This window comes from Lepisosteus oculatus, chromosome 5, assembly GCF_040954835.1.
Source record: "Lepisosteus oculatus isolate fLepOcu1 chromosome 5, fLepOcu1.hap2, whole genome shotgun sequence".
NCBI lineage: Eukaryota > Metazoa > Chordata > Actinopteri > Semionotiformes > Lepisosteidae > Lepisosteus > Lepisosteus oculatus.
In genome coordinates, this window is record NC_090700.1 from 56,515,947 (window position 1) to 56,539,683 (window position 23,737).

The 23,737-nt window shown below is 41.3% G+C and overlaps 1 protein-coding gene across 1 annotated transcript; it reads right to left on the bottom strand.

Moving 5' to 3' along the window:
• Nucleotides 1–597: 597 nt before the first annotated feature.
• Nucleotides 598–15,540, bottom strand: LOC102687135 (complexin-3). The gene is made up of 3 exons (XM_006628886.3): nt 14,447–15,540; nt 4,678–4,765; nt 598–3,968 (listed from the first exon to the last, which is right to left on the bottom strand). The coding sequence occupies exons 1-3, from the start codon at nt 14,608–14,610 to the stop codon at nt 3,744–3,746; spliced, it is 477 nt and encodes a 158-aa protein (XP_006628949.1). The 5' UTR covers nt 14,611–15,540; the 3' UTR covers nt 598–3,743.
• Between the last annotated feature and the right edge of the window lie 8,197 nt (nt 15,541–23,737).

Genomic DNA, 23,737 nt, shown 5'->3' on the forward strand with positions numbered 1-23,737 from the left:
AAATGTGGACACTTGAACTAAGTTTGCTCCTGAAATATGTGGGTTTAATCTAGTAACCCTACTGGAGTGGAAGATTATACAGTCTGTCCTCCAGCACACAGGTCAGACAGAGACGTCTGTGCATGGTAAAGAGAACAGTGGACTCTGTTCTAAATATCACACATCTAAATAACAGTTTTATAAAGCAGGGAAAAATGTTAAATCAATAAATCACATGAAGTGGTGGTCCTATTGTTTGGTCAACTGGGAATTATACGTCAAGCCAACAGCAGTTAGTTTTCCAAACAATACATCTGGAGAAGATGGATGATATTTGTCTCCCCCTGGTGAGCATACAGGATTGCTATTGTTAGACTCCAGCTGTGGACAGATGCCAGCAGCCTTGAGGAGATGGTCCTGGTGCTCCCAGCGCAGCTCTGAACAGAGCCAGAGGAAGATGAGCTCAGGCTGCTCACTGCTATAACACTGGAACAAGGCAGCTCCGCAGGGGCAACAGTCCATCAAGAGATTTTCTACATCAAAATCTCAAACAGTTTTGTATTCTAGGTTTCAAAAGCAAATTGTCAAAACTAATGAAGGTTAGTAATGCACACAAACTGCATGTATTAAAAATCATTTTATTTTTACACACTCCATCATAATGTCTTCAACATCCAAATAACTCTAAAATGAGACATTTACAGTTTACAGTTTAAAGAACAATAAAAAGTAATGTACAGACATCACAGCTGAATGAATTACAAGTGACCGTTAGTGTTATAATTCTAGGGAGAGCTGTACATCAATTCCAATTGCAGCATTTCTGGGGATGCACACCTACATCTGGGGATTTCTCTTAGCTTTCTTCCTGCATATAAATGAATAATTATGTAACAAACATGAAAAAAATCTTAAATTCTGTAAATTAAAAAATGATGGACTGACCCCTGGAGGGCGGACCGGAGAAAGAACAGATTGGTTACAAAAAAGGCCTCGTTGAGTCACAGACAAGTTTTCATTCCAAATGTCATGAAGATACAGCACTTTGCAGATCTTTTCAAAACGAATTTCTTATTTCATTGCCATAAAACACAAAAGCAGTTACTATACAATGAATCTTTAATGTATGCAGACATTCATGAATGTGTCTAACTGAAATCTGAAACTCGAGTTTGACGTCTTGGAGCAGGGAACGGTGTTCAGAGCTATTATCCGCTTGGGATATGAGACTCTGCACCTTTCTGCACTTGGCGTCCTCTCTGCTGGATGAACTAAACCGCTGTAGTACTTGTGTGGATCCAGGAATCCATCTGTGTAAGCGAGACCACAGAAAACTGGACAGTCCTCACCTTGCCCCTGTGACCCCTCTCGAGGATGCTAATGGGTTCGACTGAATTTGCGTAACACTCGGGTGTGTCCCCGTGGCTCCACCCAGTGGGCTTGACCAAGGAGCGCTGGCACCAGTGGATCCACTGGGGAACGCCAGGGGAGGCAGACAGATTTCACAGGAGAGACCCAGCCTTCACGGGAGTCGATACTGCTGCTATACTGGACAAACCGGATACCACAGCAACCAGCTAAGCCCAGTGCATCCAACATGCTCACATGGGATCAAACTAGCTCCTGTTACAGACTACAGAAAGAGGGGTAACAGTGAATAATTACTACAAATGTTTTATTAACTCTTTTTTATCTCAGTTATTCTTATAATTCTGGGAAATTTCCACAGTTAGAATTTAGATACAGAAACTATACATTTTCCTCTGTGTACATAAAAGTCTTTGACATGAACACAATTGAATTTAATCAAAGGTCATGGATAGCATGGATAAACATGCTTACTATATAAGAACCTTGATTGTCTATGTTTTATATGTTCTAAGGTTGTTATACTCTAAGAATCCACAGGAGTCTTGGGAAATACAGCCTTGTCTTTAAAGTAAGGGGCAGACTAGGTAAGCAGTCTAATGTTAACAAATACCAATATTCAAGAAAGTGATTGAAAAAGCTCTCACTCTAAGAACAATACTCTCAAAGACAGCACATTACACTTCATGTCAGTTAAACAATATTCAGCTACCATCACAGTACAGCATTATTGGCGAGGGGTAGCTTTTATAGGTAATAGGTACAGCATGAGGGTACTGAGGGGCCAGTGAAGAATCAGAGTTATTGATCAGCCCCATGGGTGAACCAGGCTGTGGATGGTGGGTAAGAGTGAGCACAAGAAATACAAGCTAAAGACGCATACAGAGTAATAGATTACAGCTAGGCATAGGGGTGGACAGCAGCATGTACACTGTACAGTAAATTTCTGTTTTGTGGTGTGTTTTTCCATGTAAATAAACTTCTTCTGAAACCATTAAAATAAAGTTTTCTATTGCTTTTCTTGTTTTATCTGTAAATGTCCCTTCATTTTTTTACTGGTCCTGTCAGGTTGGTATTTTCCAAACTATCAAATTACTTCTCATGGCAAGCCGGCTTCAAGGGGCTGAAGGAAGGGAAGCAAGGGGAAGGCTATTGATGTCGCGCCTGCCTCCGCTTAGCAGTTGTGCAGCACTAAAATTAGTCCCCAATCACATATCCTAGCAGCCAGTTCTTAACTGTCTCGTGGAGGTAATTTGGTAAATTAACATTTAGAAATGAGGACTTCAATTAATTACATGCAATGTTAAAATTACAACAAAGAAGAAATAATGTACTTGATAAGGTCAATTTAGAAAAAGGTAGTTTTCACTTCATTCAATTTTAACTAGAGCACTAGACTGGTAGGATTCCTGAAATAAATTCAACAGGAAATCTGCCTGGTGATAGGGTGGTATGAAGCCATTGACAAAAAGAACTGTTGCATTTGAGGATGAAAATGTTGCATATCAATCAAAGCCTGGGTTTAATCTGTCTTAAAGATGATAGTAGGCAGTGTAAGACAGAGTTACAGAGTCTAGAGGAGCTCAAGTATTGAATTTGTGTCACTTTTCTCTTTGCATAATAATGAAGAACTTACTGTAAATGACTGTCCTGTATGCAAACAGATCTCCATTCTAGTGAGACATTCATGGCCTTCTGTTCTTGAGTGCTTGAGTGCTTGAAAAAAAGAGAGCCAAAACAGTTCTGGAAAACTAATGCCACACTACTCTTGGGGGCACTCAGCCAATTGCTTTGTGGGACCACGGTGAGAGTCTGCTGGTGGCACAATCCTGGTTCACACCTGGAACATATTTATCATTAACCTCAGTGTTTACTTGAACAAGCGCCTTTGTCAGCTGAACCAGCTGGGAGCCTGCACAGTGTTTTTACCAGATTTGTTTTCTTTAATTTTTATTAAACATTAAGAAATAATAGTTGGGAAGGAATTAAATTCCTTTGAAATGGCCTGCCTTGCTCTGTGTCTGTCTGTGCAGGTGCGACTGTGTGCTTTCTCTTCTGTATCTGACACTTGACGTGCACATCTTCCTAAACGGTTTCCTCTTGCACCTTGTTTGCTCCTGTATTGTCACCCTTGTCTATCATCCTGTTGGCTTTCCCTGTGAACTTGTCTGCGTGAGTCTGTCTGCATTCTTGCCTGTTAGATCAGTGGTGTGTGTGCTTGTCTGTGACATGCATTTGTTTAAACTGTCAGTCTGTGCATTACTTTCTTTTCTTGATATGAAGTGTGTTTGAGTGTGTTTGACTTTAGTCGTTTGTCTGTGTATGTTGATTGTCCCGCAAGTTGCATGTCATTGTGATCTGAAGTGTGTGAGCAAACATTTGATCTGAGTGACTGGTCACATGACACTACACTTCTCTGCTGTCTGTTTGAGGTCCTCCAGTGTAGCCTGGGCCTTGTCTTTCAACTGGTCCAGATCCATGTTCTGGATGTTGGCCAGATGACCGATGACCGAGTCCTTCTCCTCCTCTTCCTCGTTGTCCTGCTCGATCATCTTGGCCAGCTCCTTCGGCAGCTCCACCTCCTCCCCAGCCAGCTGGATCTGAGTTTCATCCAGTTCACTCTGAGGACAGGAGAGATGTGGCACATAGCGAGGCTGGTATACCGGACCTCTCTCAGACAGAGCACTAGGGCAAGCTGGGCCCCAGCAGGAGTAGATCCACAGTCCTCACCAATGTGCTGACTGAGCAGAAAGGACAATCCTGTAACACACATGCCCTCTGCTAAGAGGTACTGTTAGAACACCTGAGAATAAGAAAGGCTCCAAACAAGAAAGGTCCATTTCACCCATCTAGGCCATTTGTAGTTAGTACCTAATTCATCTTGCTGCTTTTTCTTCTTGACCGAGGGTGTGCGTATATGGACTGTGTATACTTTTAATTTCAGGTTTTGCCAAGATAAGAAATGAGAGTGAATAGAGACTGAGGGAACAGACCCTTAATAAGTATCTAGACGACCTATTCTACCAATGTCTTCATCCCAAAACTGTGCCTCATTATTTCCTGGCCCAGAGTACCTCATAGTTCCTTAGTGCTGTGTTCAAGGCAGGCACTACTCATTATCTGCTAATGGTGTGGGAGTTCCTTCCTTCCTTCATTTTATAAGAAGCGCTGTGTGAACCAGAATTGAATTGTAGGGCCTATAAAACAACAGCCCCCAGTCGCTTCTGTTTGAGATTCTCAAACAGAAGGGCCCTCTCTGTGTATAGAGCCTTTACACCTGTGCAGTATAATACATAATTTCCAGGCCGTCACAGGCGCAGTAAGTCTTACCTTTGGAAGCCTGTACTTTTCCCTAAAATGGGTCCTCACAGTGGCACGCTCTGCCTTCTTCTGTGCAAAATTAGCATCCCGCTCCATCCTGGAAGAAAGAACGGGACAAACTCCAGTACACAGTATCCATGAGTGTGCTTCCAGGTGCTGCAATGCTGTGCTCAGAGTATGGGACTAGAAGTGAATGTGAACAGTAGTCCATTGCAGTCTCAGGGGAGATACATCATCTCACACGATGAGATGAATTCCTACAATATTCTTGCACAAACTCCTGCAAGATATGTGCTAGAAACTGCAGAGCCAGTTTGGATATCCTTATGAATCACTAGTCAGAACTAACACTGCTATTGACAGCAGCATCCTGAAACATGTATTATTGGCTTATATTTACTAGCCTATAACTTGGAAGTCATAGTAGTTATGAATTTATTAGCTTTCAAAATTTGCATCAGTATAGTTGTAAAATAATAATAACGACACAAGGAAGACCATCATTTAATTTTAAAGGTGTCCCCTGTTGAATATTTTTTTGACTTCTATTTCTTTTTCCTGATGACTTTTTTGGCAAATCATATCAAACATGAGAACAGTGACAACATAAGAAATATTATATATTGAACTATCTATTATTACAAATGGGGGGTTAGAAAAATTTAACTGACCTTATCAAGGGGAGAGGTCATGAAATGGGTAACAGAAATGCTACATACTGTATTTCTGCTTTTACCTGAAATATATTTTAGTACCTAGATTTGTGATTTTATATCCCCCAGTTAAAGAAAAAACCAGTGTCTCTTACTGACAGATCTTAAAACGTTTTTACAGCTTGTTTATTAATCAAGCATAGAGGTTCCCCAAGTGGACCCAACAAAGAGGAGGGGGAGGGATGTGTGAAAAAATGTCATGTCAATTTCACAGGTTTGTAGGAAGAATGTCATGTGTAGCTCTCAACATCTCACATTTAAGGGCAGATTTATTGTTTTGAAGGCTTACACTTCTGGTCATTCTCATTTCAGTGTGTAAAAACTTCATGATGCAAAGAGGTCCAGTGTAACGAACAGTTCTTTCCGGACCCTATGCGGATGACACAATCCGACGGAGTGGGGGAACACTGGGGAAACGTCATGCAGGAAAACGGGGTTGAAGACAGGGGGGCGTGTCCAAGGTGCGCTGGTGCACGGGGGAGGTGTGGCCGAGGCGAACAATCCCAAAGAGTAATCCTTAGAGTATCCAAAACACGAAGGTAAGTCCAAAACCAGGAGATCCATCAGAACTCGGAATTAAAACCACGAAGGCTGGGTCGGAACCGTCGGACGGGGAACGGGGAACGGGGAACGGGGAACGGGGAACGGGGAACGGGGAACGGGGAACGGGACCAGGCGCTTCCTGGTCCCGGACTCGCACGATATGGAAATCAGAGCAGAGCCCGGAAGAGCGTCAGCGCCTGGCTTTTAAGGTGGGCAGGGAATGGGAAACAGGTGCAGAGAATGAAGTCTTTAGTGAAAGGGCTGGAGCACCCTTAAGGAGGGGGGACTATAGTCGTGACATCCAGCCCATCATTTATGAACAAAGGCAGGTCCCCATATAGTTGACCACAAGCTCCTTGGGGGCAAAGTCTTTCAGATACTCTCCACAACAGCTGGAAATACATCCACCTCTTCCAGTGGACTGATCACATCACTGGTGCAGACTGTCCAGACCAATCTAAGACTTTTTGTCTGCATACATTTGTTTTCAGTGTGACTGAACTTTTTACTGCGATCTGGAATTTTAATGAGAATTAAATTAGATTAAATTAGAATTTAATTCAAATCTAGTTATTTAATCAGAATGTAATACATATTTTATGTTGCATACTATGTTTCATGCACATGTGAGAATGTACAGTATGTTCTCAATAAGACACAGTGAGCTCCATATGAGTCACATGGCAGCAGAAAATTGATTTTAAAAACTAAATGGCAGCTGTGGGGCTTCTAATGCTAACGTTGCATCTGAAAGTTCACTCAAACATAAAACTTTCTGCAATTCATCTAGGCCACCCGAAGGTAAACAGCACTATAAATACCCTTGCCCTGAGTGATCTGCAGACAGTGAGCTGCTGTCACACAGACCTGAGCACAAGAGCTGCAGCAGCTCCTCACACAGCAGCGTCTCGGCTCCCTGGGAGCAGTCTGAGCTGGGAGCCTGGCTGACAGCTGCCTTCTGCCACACTGTTTGTTGGCAAGAACTGAGAAAACCCTGTGCGTAACTGCGCTGGCAACAGCCTGAGGCTGACTAGCCTGAAGCATGAAAAACCTGAAACAGGACCTTTTTAGCATCTTTAAATAAGTGCAGGGCTCTTGTTTCAATCTGGACCTATCTCAATTTCCGACAACCCCCTCTCTCAATTTTTATAACAACAACAACAACAACAACAACAACAGCAACCATAATAATGAATGTTGGGATGTATGGATGAATGATAACATTTTTATTCTAAATAACTGTGATAATTATATTAGAAAAAGTAATTTGAGGATCCAGTGGTTCCAATTAAGAGGAGGTCCCAAGAAAAGCACACAGACAGCTGAAGCCCGAATGGCAGGATGTCCAGATTCACAGCAGCAATGCAGTGCTACTGAACAAGAAAATACATTTTCAAAGTGAGGAGTAAGACATTTGTTCAGTCTTGTACATATTAGTTTTTTGGAAAAAAAAAATGTTTAAACACTATTGCTAATAAGCCTTTTATGCAACATTCAATGATAACCCCCCCAGACCCTGGAGGTTCTGTTCCAGAGTGGATATCTGCAACCTCCTGGCCCTCGATCCTGCACTCTGCAGTGCATTCAGCGTTGGTCTTTCAAGAACATCACTACTGGCACTCACAGGTAATGGGGATCCCCTCCACCATCACCAATGTGCAGCCCCACCTGGATGATGCGACGGCAGCCATAGTGCACCAGAACATCACACATCAGCTATCAGTGAGGAGGAGAGCAGAGTAATGAAGCCAATTCATAGATGGGGAGTAGTAGGAAGCCATGATTGATAAAGGTCAATGGGAAATTTGGCCAGGACGCCAGGGTTACATCCCTACTCTTTTTGAGAAACGCCCTGGGATTTTTAATGACCACGGAGAGTCAGGACCTCAGTTTTACGTCTCATCTGAAGGACGAATTAGGATTGTTCTTACTGTAGCTTTCAGTCTGACACAGTGCCATGCTGTTCAGAGTAAATATTCTCAAACTGATTGCCAAAATGAGTGGCACCTCTTTCTTCTCCCAAACTGCCAAGTTTCTAAATGGATAATTTCTGTATAAAAGGTATATTGTTTCATTTTGTAAACAGATAAGGTTCAAATTCTAGATTGAACTGACATGCGCTCATAAGGTTAACCTCAAGGTCAGCGCTATGAAGAGGGCCAGAGGGAAGAGAGGGCACTGAGAGCAGTTGCATGTGCATTTCCAAATAATGGACACTTCTTACTGTAACGAAAGTGTTCTTTCAGGACCCTATGCAGACAACATGATCCGGGGTAGAGTGGGGAAAACACGGGGAAAAAGAATACGGGAGTCGGGAATAAAAATGGTGATTGGGGGAGTGTGGCCGAGGCAAACAATCCAGAACTGAGTCCAAGGGAGAATCCAAAAGGGGGCAAAAGTCCAAAGCCGGGCGGTCCATCCAAGACAAACGGGGTTAAAAACAGGAACCCGGACGGGACCAGCACGGGAACAGGAACAGGAACAGGAACAGGAGTCAGCATCAGGCTTTTAAGGGGAACTGAAAAGGGCGCTGGAACAGGGAGCAGGTGTTTTATCCAATCACCACTAAGTCAACATGACTGGGTTTGGGAACTGTGCCACTCTCAGGATGGCCTGGCTGTCTTCTGAGAATTTATTTTAGCCCTCGTGACAAATCTGACCGTAATGCTTAAAAACAGGCTTGTATGGAAATTTCAGGCTGATTGGAATAGAAATGTACTGAATATCGATATGAAATAATTCAATAATATTTATGAATAACCTTGTATGCCATGATATGAGTCTTGAACACTGAAGATCTTTGTTAGAGACAGGTTGTACATTGTGAGATACATGTGCTTCTAACACATGTATCTCACAATGTGTATTCCCTTTTAATTTGGGGGGTGAATGTGACATATTCATGTTGATTCTTGTCTTGGAATTCAAACAGTTGCATAACTGGAAAACTTTATGATCTATCACCATTGTTTCTCCCACATTCAGTCCAAGATTTTGAAGATTCAGTCAAGAAATGTAATGCTCCTACACAGAACTGTTTAAAACAGAAGCTCATATTAAAACTCAGTTCAGGAAGGATGCCTAAGTCAACCAGTTTGCTTTTCAGTGAACTCTTAGTTACCTGACAGACACCTGGTTCTGTACCAGGCCTTTTCCACCAGAAAATAATAAATATTTCTGTAAATCTGTATTTTGTGTAATTAAAAGTACAGAAACACTGTGGAGTCCTTGTGCCTAGGAACACATCCCTGTAATAAATGGCCAAAACTAGCTCAGAACTAATGCCTAATGAAAACAGACATATTTCCCCTCATTCCTAAACTCTTTCTTTAACACTGTGACAGCTGATATTATTAACATGGTGACACTGGCCATTAACTTGACTGATTTAATTATTTCATTAACTGGATGTCTATAACAATTGTCTCCAGGCTTCAGAATGTTTTAAAGGTATTTTGAAATACATGCCCTTTTTCCATCAGCTGTAAAATACCTTTGTTTTTTTAACAAAATGTATTGTATTCAACAAAATACAATACATTAAATGATTAGAGAATGCAACCCTTCTCCCTTCTAGAGCCCAGCCTTTGAACCACATGTTTAAAGAGTCCAGGAAGGCTGGCAGCGTCACACAGCCACAGCACACATTTGAAAATATCGATAGTGACCAGACAGAGACAAGTTGAGTGTTACTAATGTGGACTATGGCACTATGAAGCTTATCCTGAAACCTGGTCACACATTTGCAAGATGTTATTGCACTGCCTTTTATTTTAAACAGTGTGGAAAAAAAATAAATGTTTGTGTCAAATTAGATGCTTCTTTCGTTTTTCATACCATGTGTTTTAAGCAAGTACGTGTTTTACTATTAATATCACACTTCTTTGAGAATGTGTCTTTGAGAATAGATTCATGCAGCAACTTCCTCTACTGGTACAAAGACCCCAGCTGTCATGTAGCCAGTGCAGTGAGGGGTCAGGATGGCCACCAGCTAATTGAGAGAACCTGAAGCATGAGGCACAGCTGCGTCTGGACGAGTAATTAGCATTTGGAGGGAAGTGATGAAAATGAGCTGGTCGGATAGGCTCTGTGCAGAAGTGGCCACAGTTCTCAGCTAATTGATTTGTTTTATAAGACCAACGAGGAGGAAAGGGGCTTCTGATTGTATTTAGACCGGGCTGTAAGGTCAGGGTGAATGAGAGCTGTTGTGACCATCGCGGTTCTGCGTGCCCTCCGCCACCCGGTTTCGTCCCGCAGCACCTGGGGCGCGAACCCGGGTCTCCGGAGTAATGCAACAGGGAACCAGCCCCATGAGCTAAAGGAGACCTCCCTCAGCCCAGGCAGCTGAGGTCCCTGCTGCGCGCAGGGAGGGCGCTGACGTCACCGTATCAGAACGAGCTCCGCTACACTGTGTTCTGGCGAGTCCTCATGAATAATGGACTGTGTTGGCTTATAGGCCTGTGAGACTCAGCAAGTTTGGCATAATCAAGAAAACACCGCCAATATCTGTACTGAGGTGTGTCAGGTTGATAGGCAGGTAAGAGTCCCGATGGCACAGGCTGAATTCTTCTCTCTGTGTCATAATATCAGCAGACAGGCAGGCAGTCTTGGAGGGTGTGATGAGGAAGGGGCTACTGCTGCGTCAGGGGTGCAGGAGTTGATTATAGAGCAGTGACCCTGGCCAAACAGGATCAGCCAGTAGCATTAGCGATGGGGGGAAAAGAGGAGATGAAGATGGAAGAGATGTCCTGTAGTATTTATTAAAGTGAAGGTTAAAAACAAGGGGTTCAGGGTTAAGCTGGATTTAATGCTTTGCTGTTAAGTTAATTATTATTTTAGTGAATACTTCAAATGTGTGACATGGAGTTGAGCTTGTTAGTGCCTGCCGCTTGACAGATTGCAGAAGAATATAAGAAAGCACAGTGCTGGCTGTCTGTGGAGCTGAGGAAGACACTGAGAAGGAAGAGGCAGTCTTCCCTGAGAGGAGTCCAGCATGTTAGATCTAAGATCCCAGAATGGGGCGGAAAGCAAAGGATAGAACATTTAAAATATGATAAACAAGTGAGTCTCGCATTTGGCCAGCTGGCGCTGAGTGTGCTGGTGTCCTCAATGACAAGATTTCAAATTCCTTTAAACTTGTCCTTTAACTTTTCCTATTCCTTTTAACAAAAGCAAAACCATTTCTGGTATAAATTGTAGATACTGAAGTCCTCTTTCAAAATGTTACATTTATCTTGCTGTGCAAATAACTCAAGACCAGCAGTGTTAAAATCATACTGTCACCTCTTATCCAGCCAGCAGAGGGCAGACATTTTTCATGTTATTTATTTTTCTACAAACCAGTACAGGACATAACCCCCATTGCACTTAAGCACATAAAAACATGAGAGAGTCAGATTCCACAATACTGACCCCGCAGCTCTCTAAACAGCCATAAGCAGGCTTTGTCTGATAAATGCTCAGATTGTGCCCCCAAGCTTTGCTTGTGAATATCCTACTGTAGTAACTGCTGGGCCATCGTCCAAATAGACAGCAGAGAATCAGTGTGGACGGAGAGTTACTCTGCCAATGCGGTTTCCAGCAGTAAACTTCATAGTTTGTAAACAGAATCTACTTGTCTTATGTACGCTCATAGCCCACATTGGATCTAAATTCAGTTCGGGTTCATTGTTTTTCGTATTAGTTTTAGTTTATCTTCTCTGATGGTTAATGCTTTAATTCTGTTCTTGTACATCAGACTTCTGTCACAGCAGATGCATTTAAGCAAACGATAATCAAGTGCTACATTTAACAGCCTGTGTGGAATAAAAGGACAATTACTGAGGACGAACGACACATGTTCAGATATATACTGTTTTCAGAAAAACAGCTTGTGCTTTTCTGTCATACATGCGAATTTCCAATTTTAAAGCTTTAGATGCATGCGAAACATGCCACGAGTTCTGGGTCCAAGATGAACTCGTTGCGATGCAGTAACTAATCTCTTAGATGATCCAAGTCACAACCACTCCATCTGTACGAAACCAGGGTACTGCTGTATACTGAAGCCTGGACAGGGTGAGTTCGGGTGAAGGCATGAAGTCTCCCGAGAGACTGCCGAGCGCATTGCCGTGACTTTCCAGGTGCTAGTTGTGACCATTGTGTTCCCAAGACAGGAGCTCAGAGATTCATTATGTACAGCCAATCTTTCGATATTCTCACTCGAAATTCCCATAGAAATGATATATATATATAAATTGAAACGTTACGGTTGCTTTCCGTTCCGTTAATTCTGTTTGTTTCTTCCCCTTGTGATTATATTGCTTTTAAATTTCACATATTTAGTTCAACGTGTCATCGTCACACAACACCAGTCACCGGAGATTAACATTACAGTCGTACTGTACCATTTAAAGGGCAAAACTGAATACAAGGTAACAAGTTCATTTTATTACAGAATTGTTATTGTGGATCTTCCGCTCTCTGCGCGTTGCAGGTTTTGCAGCCTTTGTGTCGGATCTGGACAGCCTGCGCGCCGCGGTACAGTAGATGTACAGAAGTTCTGTGCTTTGCAAAACAAAGACTTGTTTAAACCATAATGTTCCCGCTTTAATTAATGGTCCTTTTATACATCAGGAGGGGGGAACCGCGGAGAGAAAGCACAGCTTCTGACTTATTCTTAGCGAATGTAAACAGTTTAGTAGTAAACACTGAAGGCAAACTAAACCAGTTTGCACAGATTCGATTAAGATGCCGCATGTACACAAATTTAGAGCTGTTCTGTTTAAAAGGTAATTTTGCTTCACGCCCAGTTGTGTAAATTATTTTGTTCATATAAAGTGTTGTTCATATAAAGTATTTTCAAGTCTTCGCGTGAGGTGTGTAAAAAAGTGTTTATACATTGCGCAAACAAATGGAACACAAAGCAGCTAAAGATGTTTCGTAGCCAGTTATACGTTTCTGAGTTTTCCTGGCAGGGCTTAATAAACATACGCTCAAACTGAAACAAAAACACTTTCTTCCTGACTGCTCCTGTGTGTTTAACTTAAAAGCTTCGATATAAATGGAGCTACCGAATCACAAGGAGTGGGTGGACGGTCTTTGTCCCAACGAGACGAACAGTCGTGTTTCAGCAGTGTTCGCTTGAGGAACTGGGCTGGTTTTGAACTCAGCAGACGGCTGCTTTGTCCGATAATTGGGTATCAAAACGAATACAAGCAGACCCGGTTCCCTTTTTGGCTCATCGTAAATGTAGGGCATTCACGAATGTGTGCAATGTTCTACAATGAAAAAGCAATCCCGCATCTCCACAACCAAAGCGGATTAAGGGATCAGGATTGTAATTAAAATGCTATGAACAAATCTCCGGACTCCAGCAAAAACAGACCGTGAGCCGCTGAGTGGTCTCCGCTCGACTCCTGTATTTCCTGCTGTCCAACGCGGGAAGTAATACATTAGAATCGGGTGCGGTTATAAGTAGTACTTTATGTAATTGAGTTTAAACTATCGGTTCATTTAATTTCCGTTTTTTTGTCCCAAATTGAAGTGGTAAACAGAAACAACCAACCACATCTGCTATTACTGTTGTTGTTATTGGTGTTGCTATTGTTGTATCCTGAGCGATTACATTCTAAAGAGGAATCGAGAATTTTAAACGTTGAACTAGTTTTTGTATATTTTCATCTAAAACAAGTTTCTTTTGTTGTGGAGTTTCAAGTACTGGAGAGTCACTGTCAAATCCACGGTTAATTGTTAATTGTTAATTGTTAGACATCCTTTTTTAATTCAGCTATGGATAATTTGATACATCTGATTGAAGAGGAGATTGCCACACGGGATAATTAACATTTTTGTATGTCTACTGTATATTCAGAGCAGCACAATTAGTAGCAATGCAAAAACAACATTCTGGTTTTGAAAATTCCCCATCAATACTAAAAAGCGATGCATTTGTCAGCAGTTAGAAAACGTTTTACCATAAAGATCTCTATAGCGTGTTATTAGAATTCAACTTTAAAATGAACAGCTAAGAATTAAAAGCGAGTGAGTGTATGATTTTATGTATGAACTGTTGACTTTTCTGTATTAGACAATATAAATAACCTTTACCTTTCCACAAAATTGGTTCAATGCATAATTACAGTATGCTACATGTACTGATTGCACGGAGTACATTTCAATAATCTATTTTCTTACATTTGTCGTACATAGAAATGTTTTTTTTTCTTATTCTTGGAATTGGTCTAAAATTAGGTCGCTTAAAAACAGCGCGAAAGCTAGAGGGAGACGACAGTCTGTGTGAAGCAGCTGTTAGCGCGCCTTACCGAATCGTAATGAAACACAGGGGACTCGAAATTGGAATCACTCAGAGTTAAATAAATGTCAGAGGGACAGGCATTCGTTTAAAAAGACCACTTTAATGATCTAATCAAACAGAACTTCCTTACTGGTTTTATTTATCCGTTCGACTAACTTACAACGAAGGCGTCGCATAGACCCAATAGTAAGCACCACATAAACACAAGCGTGTTTTCCGAACTTACTTTTCCTCCACCAGCTGCCTTTGGTATTCTTCAAACTCTTCCCTTGTCATTCCCTGGGCGGCCGCCTCAGACTTCTCGCCTTCCTGTTTCTCTTCGCCTCCTCCCAGGCCTCCCGTCAGGTTCTTCAGCTGACCGCCGACCACGGATTTCACCATGAACGCCATCTCGCCGGCTTTCAAACGTCCCACTCAAACTACGCGTCTACAAGTATCCGGTCCTCCCAGCTGCGGACGAGCGCCTTCCCGGGACACAGCAGTGGAGCGTAGCGCCGACCTCACCGGGACCCCGAAAAAAATCGGAACTGTGCTCAGTCAGAGAACTAGAAACCCCAGGGCAGCTCTTATTCCCGCGCAGCGCTATCAACAGCACCAGTGTTTCAGCACCCAGGCTTGCAGACAGCTCCGCTCCCAATGAACTCCGCTGGCAGCCCGTCAGAGTCGGTCGAATCGGATGGAGGGAGGGCGAGGTCTGCGCAGATCAAGTCAACAGGTTGTCCGCTTTCTCTGTCGTGCGCAGCCAGCACTTGAAGCAGCGATCCTGTATAATGCAGGATTAAGCATTTGCCGACATGACGCTGTGTGCAGAGCACACATGGTATCCGTGATTTGCCTCCAGATATATCAACATTGATTCAGATCAGTGGCTCTTACAAAACCGAGCTGTACTGTGACAATAATACGTGCCAACTGTCCCCTGTTCAAGACAGTCTTGTGCGCGCTTTTCACTTATCCGAGGTTGAAACTGAAGAATTACATTATTTCAAAGCAGAATGAGTAACGAAAATAAAAAAAAGACAAAAAATCAGTAAAGCGGTGCTTTTAATGACCCTTGCTTTATGGCACGCCATTTCCGAGTTGTTAATTTAGGATCTAAAGGATCCTGAAAACATTCGCTTCCCCTGTCTACCTTTCTGCAGTCATAAATAAATACGAGCGTGGCAGAGCGATGCGCAGTTGTCTACTGCCCTGAAAGAGCTAACCTGGAAACTGTCCGCCGTGTAATCGCATTTGATGGGAGACTGCACAAACTTCAACACACATTTTCTGTACGACTATGATTTGGTTTTCGTCTCTCAGCACACTGCTCCGTTACCATGCACTAAAACGATGTAGCATCTGCGATGCAAATGTGCTGTTCTCTAGTGAAGAGCTGTGTTTCTTTCTCTTCTGCGCGTAATTATTACCTGCCGTTTAAAAATAGCAGGATTCTATTACGTTATGCGACAGCATAACACTGTTCCAGACGAAAGCTGTCCTACACAAGACAACAAGTGAAACAACAGCCACAATAACAACATAGTAATGATCATTTTAGGCCCATAGCTCTAAAGATGAACTGTTTCACTAAGAATAACGACACAGAAAGAATAAAGTGCCTGAAAGGATTATGGAGTGTTTTGGTGAAATTTTGGCTTAACCTGCTTAGCTGAGGGCTGGCCTCCTGGCCAGAGGATGAGGAGACTGGGACCCCCCTGCAGAGTGAGGGGTGACCAAGGGGCAGAGCTGCAGAGGGGAAGAGGGGTTAGAGAAGCGATGAAGGAGACGTGTGTGGGGGAGAGAGGGGGATCACTTACAGCATTTATGGTGTCTAGGAGAGAAACTCACATCCGGAGTGGCAGCTAATTACTGACGGCTCAGTCTGATTGAGCTTGGTTGTTGTCATCCCTCCCAACCTTCATTACAAACATTTGAAATATTAAGCGTAATGAATGCTGACACTATAAAAAAGCGAACCCCCATACAGTATATTGGACTTGCATCTGTGGACAAGTATGAAAACAGTATAAAAAGAGAATCAGGGACAGGAAGCATAATGAGTAAATTGGTAGCAGTTTGGGATTACCTGAAACCCGGCAGTGTGTTGGAATAGCCTCACTGCCCCACAGTCCTGGGTTTGAGTCTCATCTGGGGCTCTGCTGGCTCGTCTAATTTCTTCCTACTGTACCTGTGTCTGTGTATCATAAATTGATCATGCCTTAAGAGTCATTCACACAGAAATAAGTGAGTTGAGAAAAGACTGAATAATGTTCTGTATACTGAAGATTTTGGAACAGTGCCTTGAAGCAGAATACTTTTGAAAACAAAGACAGTGTTCAGAAACAGCAAAACAAAAATTGAAAAAGCAAGTAGATCAATTAAAGGTATCAATTTGTGTCAGTTTTTAACAGCTCGGCTGGGACAGAAATCAGGATACACAGTGCTCCCCCAGTAGGGCTAGGTAGTCAAAGACCTGAGAAAAGGGCTCAAATATACAAATGAGTAGGAGCTTGTGGCTAATTTCAAGTCTGAAATGAAACTGAGGAAAGTTTGCATCTAAAAGGGATATTAACTTTTTTCACTTGCTTTGTGCAACACACTTAAATTCAAAGCACAATTACAATGGAAAGTGTGAGTCTCATGTAAAGTGCAGGACCTCTGCACCATGCTGGAGATTCTAACCTCTTATGAGATCTGCAGGGCTGAAGCACTCCAGAACCTGAAGTGAGACCTGCTGGTCTGTGCTAAAGAAATCTTTAGACTAGTTTTGAGGTCTTACAAAATCCTGGAGAGGATTTAAAATCTGACCCAAATTGCTTTAGCACACTAATCATGATCAGACAGCACATCTGTGTTGTGCAAAAATAGTGGCTCATAACTGCTGATTTTTTTTGAGCCCTGTATTGGCCCTGAGGCAGTAATTTCTACAGTATAAAACACACCCACAAAAATTAAAAAATGATTGAAAACTAACAAATTATAAAAATACTACATAGCAAAGTCTGCTAAATTAAATGCTTTGAGTGTAATCCAGTGTATATTTTTTTCAGAAGGTTTAATTCTGCATTAAAATGAATTAAGTAAGCATGTTTTGTGCTTTTAAATTTGGGTTTAAAATGTTAAGCAAATATTGATTTATTTATGTATAAATTATCCATTGTTGTATTTAACTGTAAAATTTGATGTTTAAGAAATTCGTTCTGGATATGAGAAAAACACCTAAAGCTTTTATTTAGTGTTGTATTGCAAGGAGGAAATAACACCTTTAAGACATGTATTTATTCATACATTGCCACATGGAAATTTCAAAGCATAGCTGCTTCTTTACAGTCTTGAAAAGCTAGATTAGCATTAGCACTTACACAGCATGACAAAGTGACAGTCAGGTTGTCCCAGTTTTCATCCAGACAACACTTCTCAATGCACTTGGTCAAAATCCTGATGTTCCAGCAGCTGGAATGGTATTGTACAAAGCCAAGTGAAACTTCAAAGCATTGGTTTGGATAGAAAACTATTTCACAAGTGAAAAAAGTTTTTAAAAGACTTTGTATAAAAAGCAGTTTCCTGTGAATATCAGCTGGTAGGGTTCTCTCTAATCACTGCTTGTGTTGCCTTTCCTTTAGATCTCTGATTTACACACAGAACTATTTTTTTTTATTTACAAAGATTTTAAGAGGGAATCAATCTTATTCCAAACTGATATGACTGTGTATGATATAGCTAAAGCTCTCTTCTCAGTCCCCATTGGCTGATAACAATCACAGATCCCCATGATCTTGTACCCTGTGATGTACTGTATACAGTACATTTATTTGGAAAGGGACAATGACGTCATCAGTCAAGCCATTTACACTGGACAACAAATAATATGTCATTATTTTCAGAATGAATAAGTATTATTTTCAGAATTTTATGTTGTGAGGTTTGTTTTTTACACAAAACATGAATGTTGTTATTTTTGCTTTTTTGACCTGCTGCATGATACTGTATGTGTTTGTGTGTCCTTTAAATACAACTGTTTGCACTGTTCTCTGCAGATTGTTATTGTGAAACGAACTGGTGAAGGTTAACAGGCTGACTTTCTCCCCTGTCATACTGAGGTGAGGTTGTGCTTCCCTCTCTGCCTGTCAGTCAAACCTCTGACCTCATTTGTATTCCTGTGCAATTGCTTTAAACACTCTTTCATCTGTTTGAGGGAATATGATGTGCTACACTCTCTTGGAATGAGAATCTTTAACTCAGTGATTCATTGTGTTTGCTTCCATACAGATTTGTTTTTCTTAAGTTGTATTACATGATTATTTAATCAGTGGTAAGAAAAAAGACTATGTTGAGAACACAGCTGAACATTTTATTAAATACTCTCCATGCATACTACAATGTTGCACTTAGGCCTTCACTGAACCCAGAACCTGGGTTTCTAGTTTAAACACCTTTACATGTCCTTAGTACTTTGTCAGTACTAAGAGTGCATGATGTTGACCTGCATTTCACCACAAAGGGATTTTTCTTTAAGACTGTTTGGGTTCCTTGTGGATCTTGGAGACAAAGGGGGGCATTTCCGAATCTTTTAAGAGTCACATTCAGAGACTATTAAACTCAAGTTCATATCACTGTAAGGTTGAGTTTTCTGCTCCTGAGTTTCAGTCTAAGGCATTGTATTTACATTAGAAATTGCTTATGAGGCTTAATCAGTTTCTGTGCAAATGCATTTTGGTAACTCATTTGTAATAAATTCTCCTGTTCTACATTTATGTATTTTCCTCATGTAATCCTGTTCTGTAAGCTGAGCTGTTTTGGAAGGAAATATATAAAAAATACTGTACAGTATTTTATAATGGAATTGTTCCTTTTTGTCTTGTTTCAGTGCCTCAAACCAAAGGAAGTGTAACTGAATAATTACCCACACAATTGAAACTGTACTATGTGTGTTACTCACAACAAAAACTTATAATGATAATGTTTCATGTATTTTTAAACAGGTGATGTAATGACAAGATCAGTCATCCAGTAATTGGATGATGACATCAGTGTTTTTCAAGCTTAGTCAAATATAACTTTCAATCATAAGATGGGATTTCACTTCTTATACCTTAGCTTATAACATATGAAGAAAGGAATGCAGTTCAAATGGACTTAACATTATTTTGAGGGATAAAATATTGTAAGATTTAAACTTTGATGAGGATGACTTTCTGAAAATACAGTATAAATGTAAAATTGCTTCTTTCCACAGTAATATTGCCTATCATTAATGTTATTTTACGTATTATTAATTTCTATTACATTTAAAGAACTCTCTTGATGCTTATTAAACTGAACTTATCAACTGAGTGAATTCACCAGAGTGCACTGTGAGTCAATGTGACAGAGGAACTCTCCCCACCAGAGCCAGGAGAATCGAACTGGGATCTATTCAGTGGCTTTATAACAGTAATATGTTCAACGAGGTAGCAGTCAACTCTCCCATCTAGCACTCTACTAGTAAATAAAGATGTATTAATATATAATGAGGACATGTGTTGTGTCACAATATTACAGGCTGTGCAATCACACAGGAGAGAAAGCTTTTAGACATCTGCTGCATTTCAGTTAAAATGTTTTTTAAAATGTTTTAAAATGTTCCTCTTATGTTTGTCAGTGGGCTTCGTATATTTATCTAAGATTGAAGAAAGCAGTCTGTTGGCTTACAATTAATGGAATCATGATTCCAATAATATCAACAATAGCTTACAATATACTACACACTGAAACTAACCAGTTAAACTAGACAGTTAACTGGACAGCTGAGTTGAACTAATCTGCGAAAGGTTAGCAGTCATTCTATCTGACTAGTTTGGGTTATGTCAACCAGGTCAGCTTTGAAGATCCTTGAGCACTCCGATGATTGATGCCACACAACACAGCTGTCCCAAGAAACAGCTGGAATGATAAGTGTGCAAGCAGAGGCACCTGCTCCTGCAACAACGAGCAAAGGGAGAAGGTGTCCTCCAGCACGCAGAACTGCTGAGGGGAAAGAGGCACAGTCGCAGCTGAGGGGTAAGGAGCCCAGAAGCCCAGAAGTCCAGCAGAAGTGATGGGTGATGGGTACTGGCCCGGATCAGAACACACCTACGGCAGTGCACGCCCACACGTGTGCTGTGCAGCTACACAGTGGCTCTTCAGGGCCAATGAACAGGCAGACGAAACTAAAATGAGATTTCTTAAAATCCTGTAGAAATTATTATATAGGAAATCATAATGTGCCTTCTGTTCCTTTCATTAAAAAAAAAATGACACATCACCCACCTCACACTATCAGAACTGAAATCTTTAAGAAAATTGCAATTTACCTCTGAGTCTTACTGGTCTTCCTTACACATGGATTTATAGGTCAGCTAAACAATAGAGTGCTAAACATCCAGCCTGAACAGCTTTAGTTTATGCCTATACTTAAGGCATAAGCTATGTAATACACGCAAGGTTAGGTAATCCTTTAGTTTTTCATTGGCTAGTGGGCTCCCCTTCTGTGCTCTCAGTTGTGAGGCTCAAATATAGTTGATTTGTAATATCATTCTTCCAACACAGCCGTTCTGTGCCTCTGGGCCAGACTTGGCAAGTGAGGTTAAAAAGTCCCCCATCCTGCTTCTAGAGGGAATATCACTGGGAAAAGGGAAGCAGGCCAGAGACAGATAAGTTGTCTACCAGCCTCTGCCTAGAAGCCCAGTCTTGCAGGTGGGCAAGAAGAAAGTAAAGACATGCCTGTTCAAGTGACTGTGGACAGTAGCACAGTGCTGTTGGGACATACATTGGAGGACATACCATTCTATGTTTCTGCTTGTCTACAGTGAGATTACTATCTTTGGAAGATCAACACATTACTAGTGTTTTCACTGAAACCAGTGTCAGTAGAACTGAGGCAATGGTTCTCACACGTCCTCTGGACTGGACTAACACTGGACACTGCACTGGACCCTGTGCCGGACAGGACACCAAACTGGAGACTGTGCTGGACACTGCACTGGACTGGACACTGCCCTGGACATTGTGTTGGAGTGGACACTGCGGTGGAGGGGACACTGTGGTGGACTGGATGCCTTTTGTGGATGCCAAACAGACAAGTCCTCAACTCCCAACCCACTCAAGGCCAAAACCACGTCAGTGGTCAAAGGAAAGGCTACAAAGATGTACCTCAGGAAAACAGGCATGGTCATCAAGGACATTGTAGGTTTAGAAGGAGATGGCAATTAATTCACTTCAACAGAAGTGCAACGTCTATCACTCAGGGAACACCTTGAGCTGATGAGCCTTGTGGCCAAGATGGAGAAGAGAGAGAAGAGGAAGGAAAGGGAAAGGAAGCTCTTTCAGAGGACAACCCAGCTTTGTGCAAACAGCTGCACCTTCAGTTCATATGTACGTTACTGAAGCTGACTGGTGATTCTAGCCTTCTTAGAATAATAAATATGAATCTTAATTTCTGATTGGGATAAAAAATGTAAAGAAGAAAGCCCTTCTCAACACATTGAGAATTGACTGTTTTTACAACAAAGAAAATATATTGAGTTTATAAACCAAGAATCAGAGAATCAACCCTTTGGGATTTTGAAATGTCAAAAGTCAATTTGCTTAAAAAAATATTTTGCTTGAATTTACTGATAAACTTTAATTGACTTGTCAGAAGCTGCAACTTCTGCAAACCAAGTAGGTTATTTTTAGCGTGTGAATCACAGTCTGAAAGTCAAATGCACTCACACAAGCAAGTCTAGCAAGAAGCTAGTGTACGGAGTCTGGGTGTTTTTAGCACATGTGCATGTACAAATAACTGTGGTGACCTATTTAAAATTGTGTAATTTTGAAAGCACGGTGGATGTAACAAAATACTGTATAATGAAAACAGAATGATACACATTGGAGTGTCTCAAACTGCAGGCAAACACATGAGGGATCCAAGCCAGGGCAGTGGAGATGTGTTTCCGCAAAGGAGAAGCATCTGGACTCCCCACATGGTGCTACAGATTCACAGGAAAGAGAGTGATAACGCTCAGCCACATCTTACTTTGACTAAAACCATATTGCTAACTATACTTTAAAATGGCCATCATGCAAATTCCATTCATGTTTTTAATGAAAAGAAAGTAAGTTTTATTATATGCCTGACCTATATCTTCAGAGCTTGCTAACCTGACACTCCATATGGTGCTATATTTTGTGTGAATACAGAGTACAGTATTTTTACTGAAACTCAGATATATCAATTAGCGCAGTACTGTGCACAGGTGGCAGTAGAGGAAGCCTCACTAAGCAGGCGGGCTACAAATAGCTGGACCCTGCGAAGGAGAATCCTTCATATTAATGAATTAATGAAGATGAAAAATGTTGTTAAACAACCATAAGAATATTAGAAAGGTTTCGATGAGTCTTCTGGCTCATCAGGTAGATAGTAGTTAATAGAAATGCAGACGTCATTCGATTGTTTTCTGAAAGACCCAAAGCATCAGCATCAGCAATGTGGCAGAGTCATTCTCCCAGACTCCCATAACACTGGGGTGATGAAGAGCCTCCTGTTCTCAATCAATTCTTCTCAACCTCAATTTAGATTCCAGTGGCACTGTGATCTAGTGAACTTTATTGAGATTCCCTGTTGATCCTAAACTAGCGGGGCTTACATGATAAGTAGGTTTGCGGATTTAAAATACTCTGTTCAAGACTGAAGACACTGAGTTATTTTAAACTGAGTTTAGGGCATTCCAACAAACCTGGTCCTTCTTCTTGGGAGTGTTTCAAAAGCAGAAATGTCTTTTTTATAATATTACGAAGTTGTGCACAGTATTCTAAAATGTGACTGAGTAATGCATTATACATTTTTAAATCCAAGCAGGATGATGTTTTTATGAAGACATACTAAAAAGTGGAATAAAAAAAGGATTGAGGTAAAAGTGGGAATCCTGTAGTTTAAGTAGAAGAACCATTTTCTCCACTTAGATTGCAAGTAGTCTTCACTGCATTGAAAGGTGAACCATTGTTTAAAGTCAAAGGAAAATCTTCCAGTTTGAGCTGCAGCATCTTTATTGTAATCCACAGTCCTCGCACGTCTTCCCTGGGCCTGCCAGGTCTCTTCTTAGAGTAATGGGTTTGTTTTTTACAGAACGTGAGATTCCATGCTACTAATCCATCGAAAGGGTTAGGGCTAGGGCTCACAGAGTGTGTGTCTGCCCGGAAGACATTAGAAGGCCATACAGTTCCACAAAGCGCAGTGTTCAGCCTTTACAAAGGATCGAAGGCCTTAAACTATACCATTTATAAACCCACAGCTAGATGCTTTCCATTCTAACAAAGGGAAGCATGCAGCAGGTTTGCATACTATGAAAGGTTTAAATCATTTTATTTCAATTTTTTTTTACCTGAAGCCATTTCCTCTTTTGGTGTGTATGTAATAATATAGAAAATAATATAGATGAAGTCCACACAGAATTTTACAGGGAGCCAGTGCAAGGACTCCAGGATAGGAGTAATGTGATCACTTGCACTAGACCTGGTCAGGATTCTGGCTGCCAAG

Bases quoted from the DNA above. Each gene is read 5' to 3' on its own strand.
- LOC102687135 (XM_006628886.3), bottom strand. From the start codon at position 14,610: ATGGCGTTCATGGTGAAATCCGTGGTCGGCGGTCAGCTGAAGAACCTG. The intron at 4,766-14,446 runs GTAAGTTCGGAA...TCTTTCTTCCAG, and splicing joins AGGCAGCTGGTGGAGGAAAA to GATGGAGCGGGATGCTAATT. The intron at 3,969-4,677 runs GTAAGACTTACT...TCCTGTCCTCAG, and splicing joins AAAAGTACAGGCTTCCAAAG to AGTGAACTGGATGAAACTCA.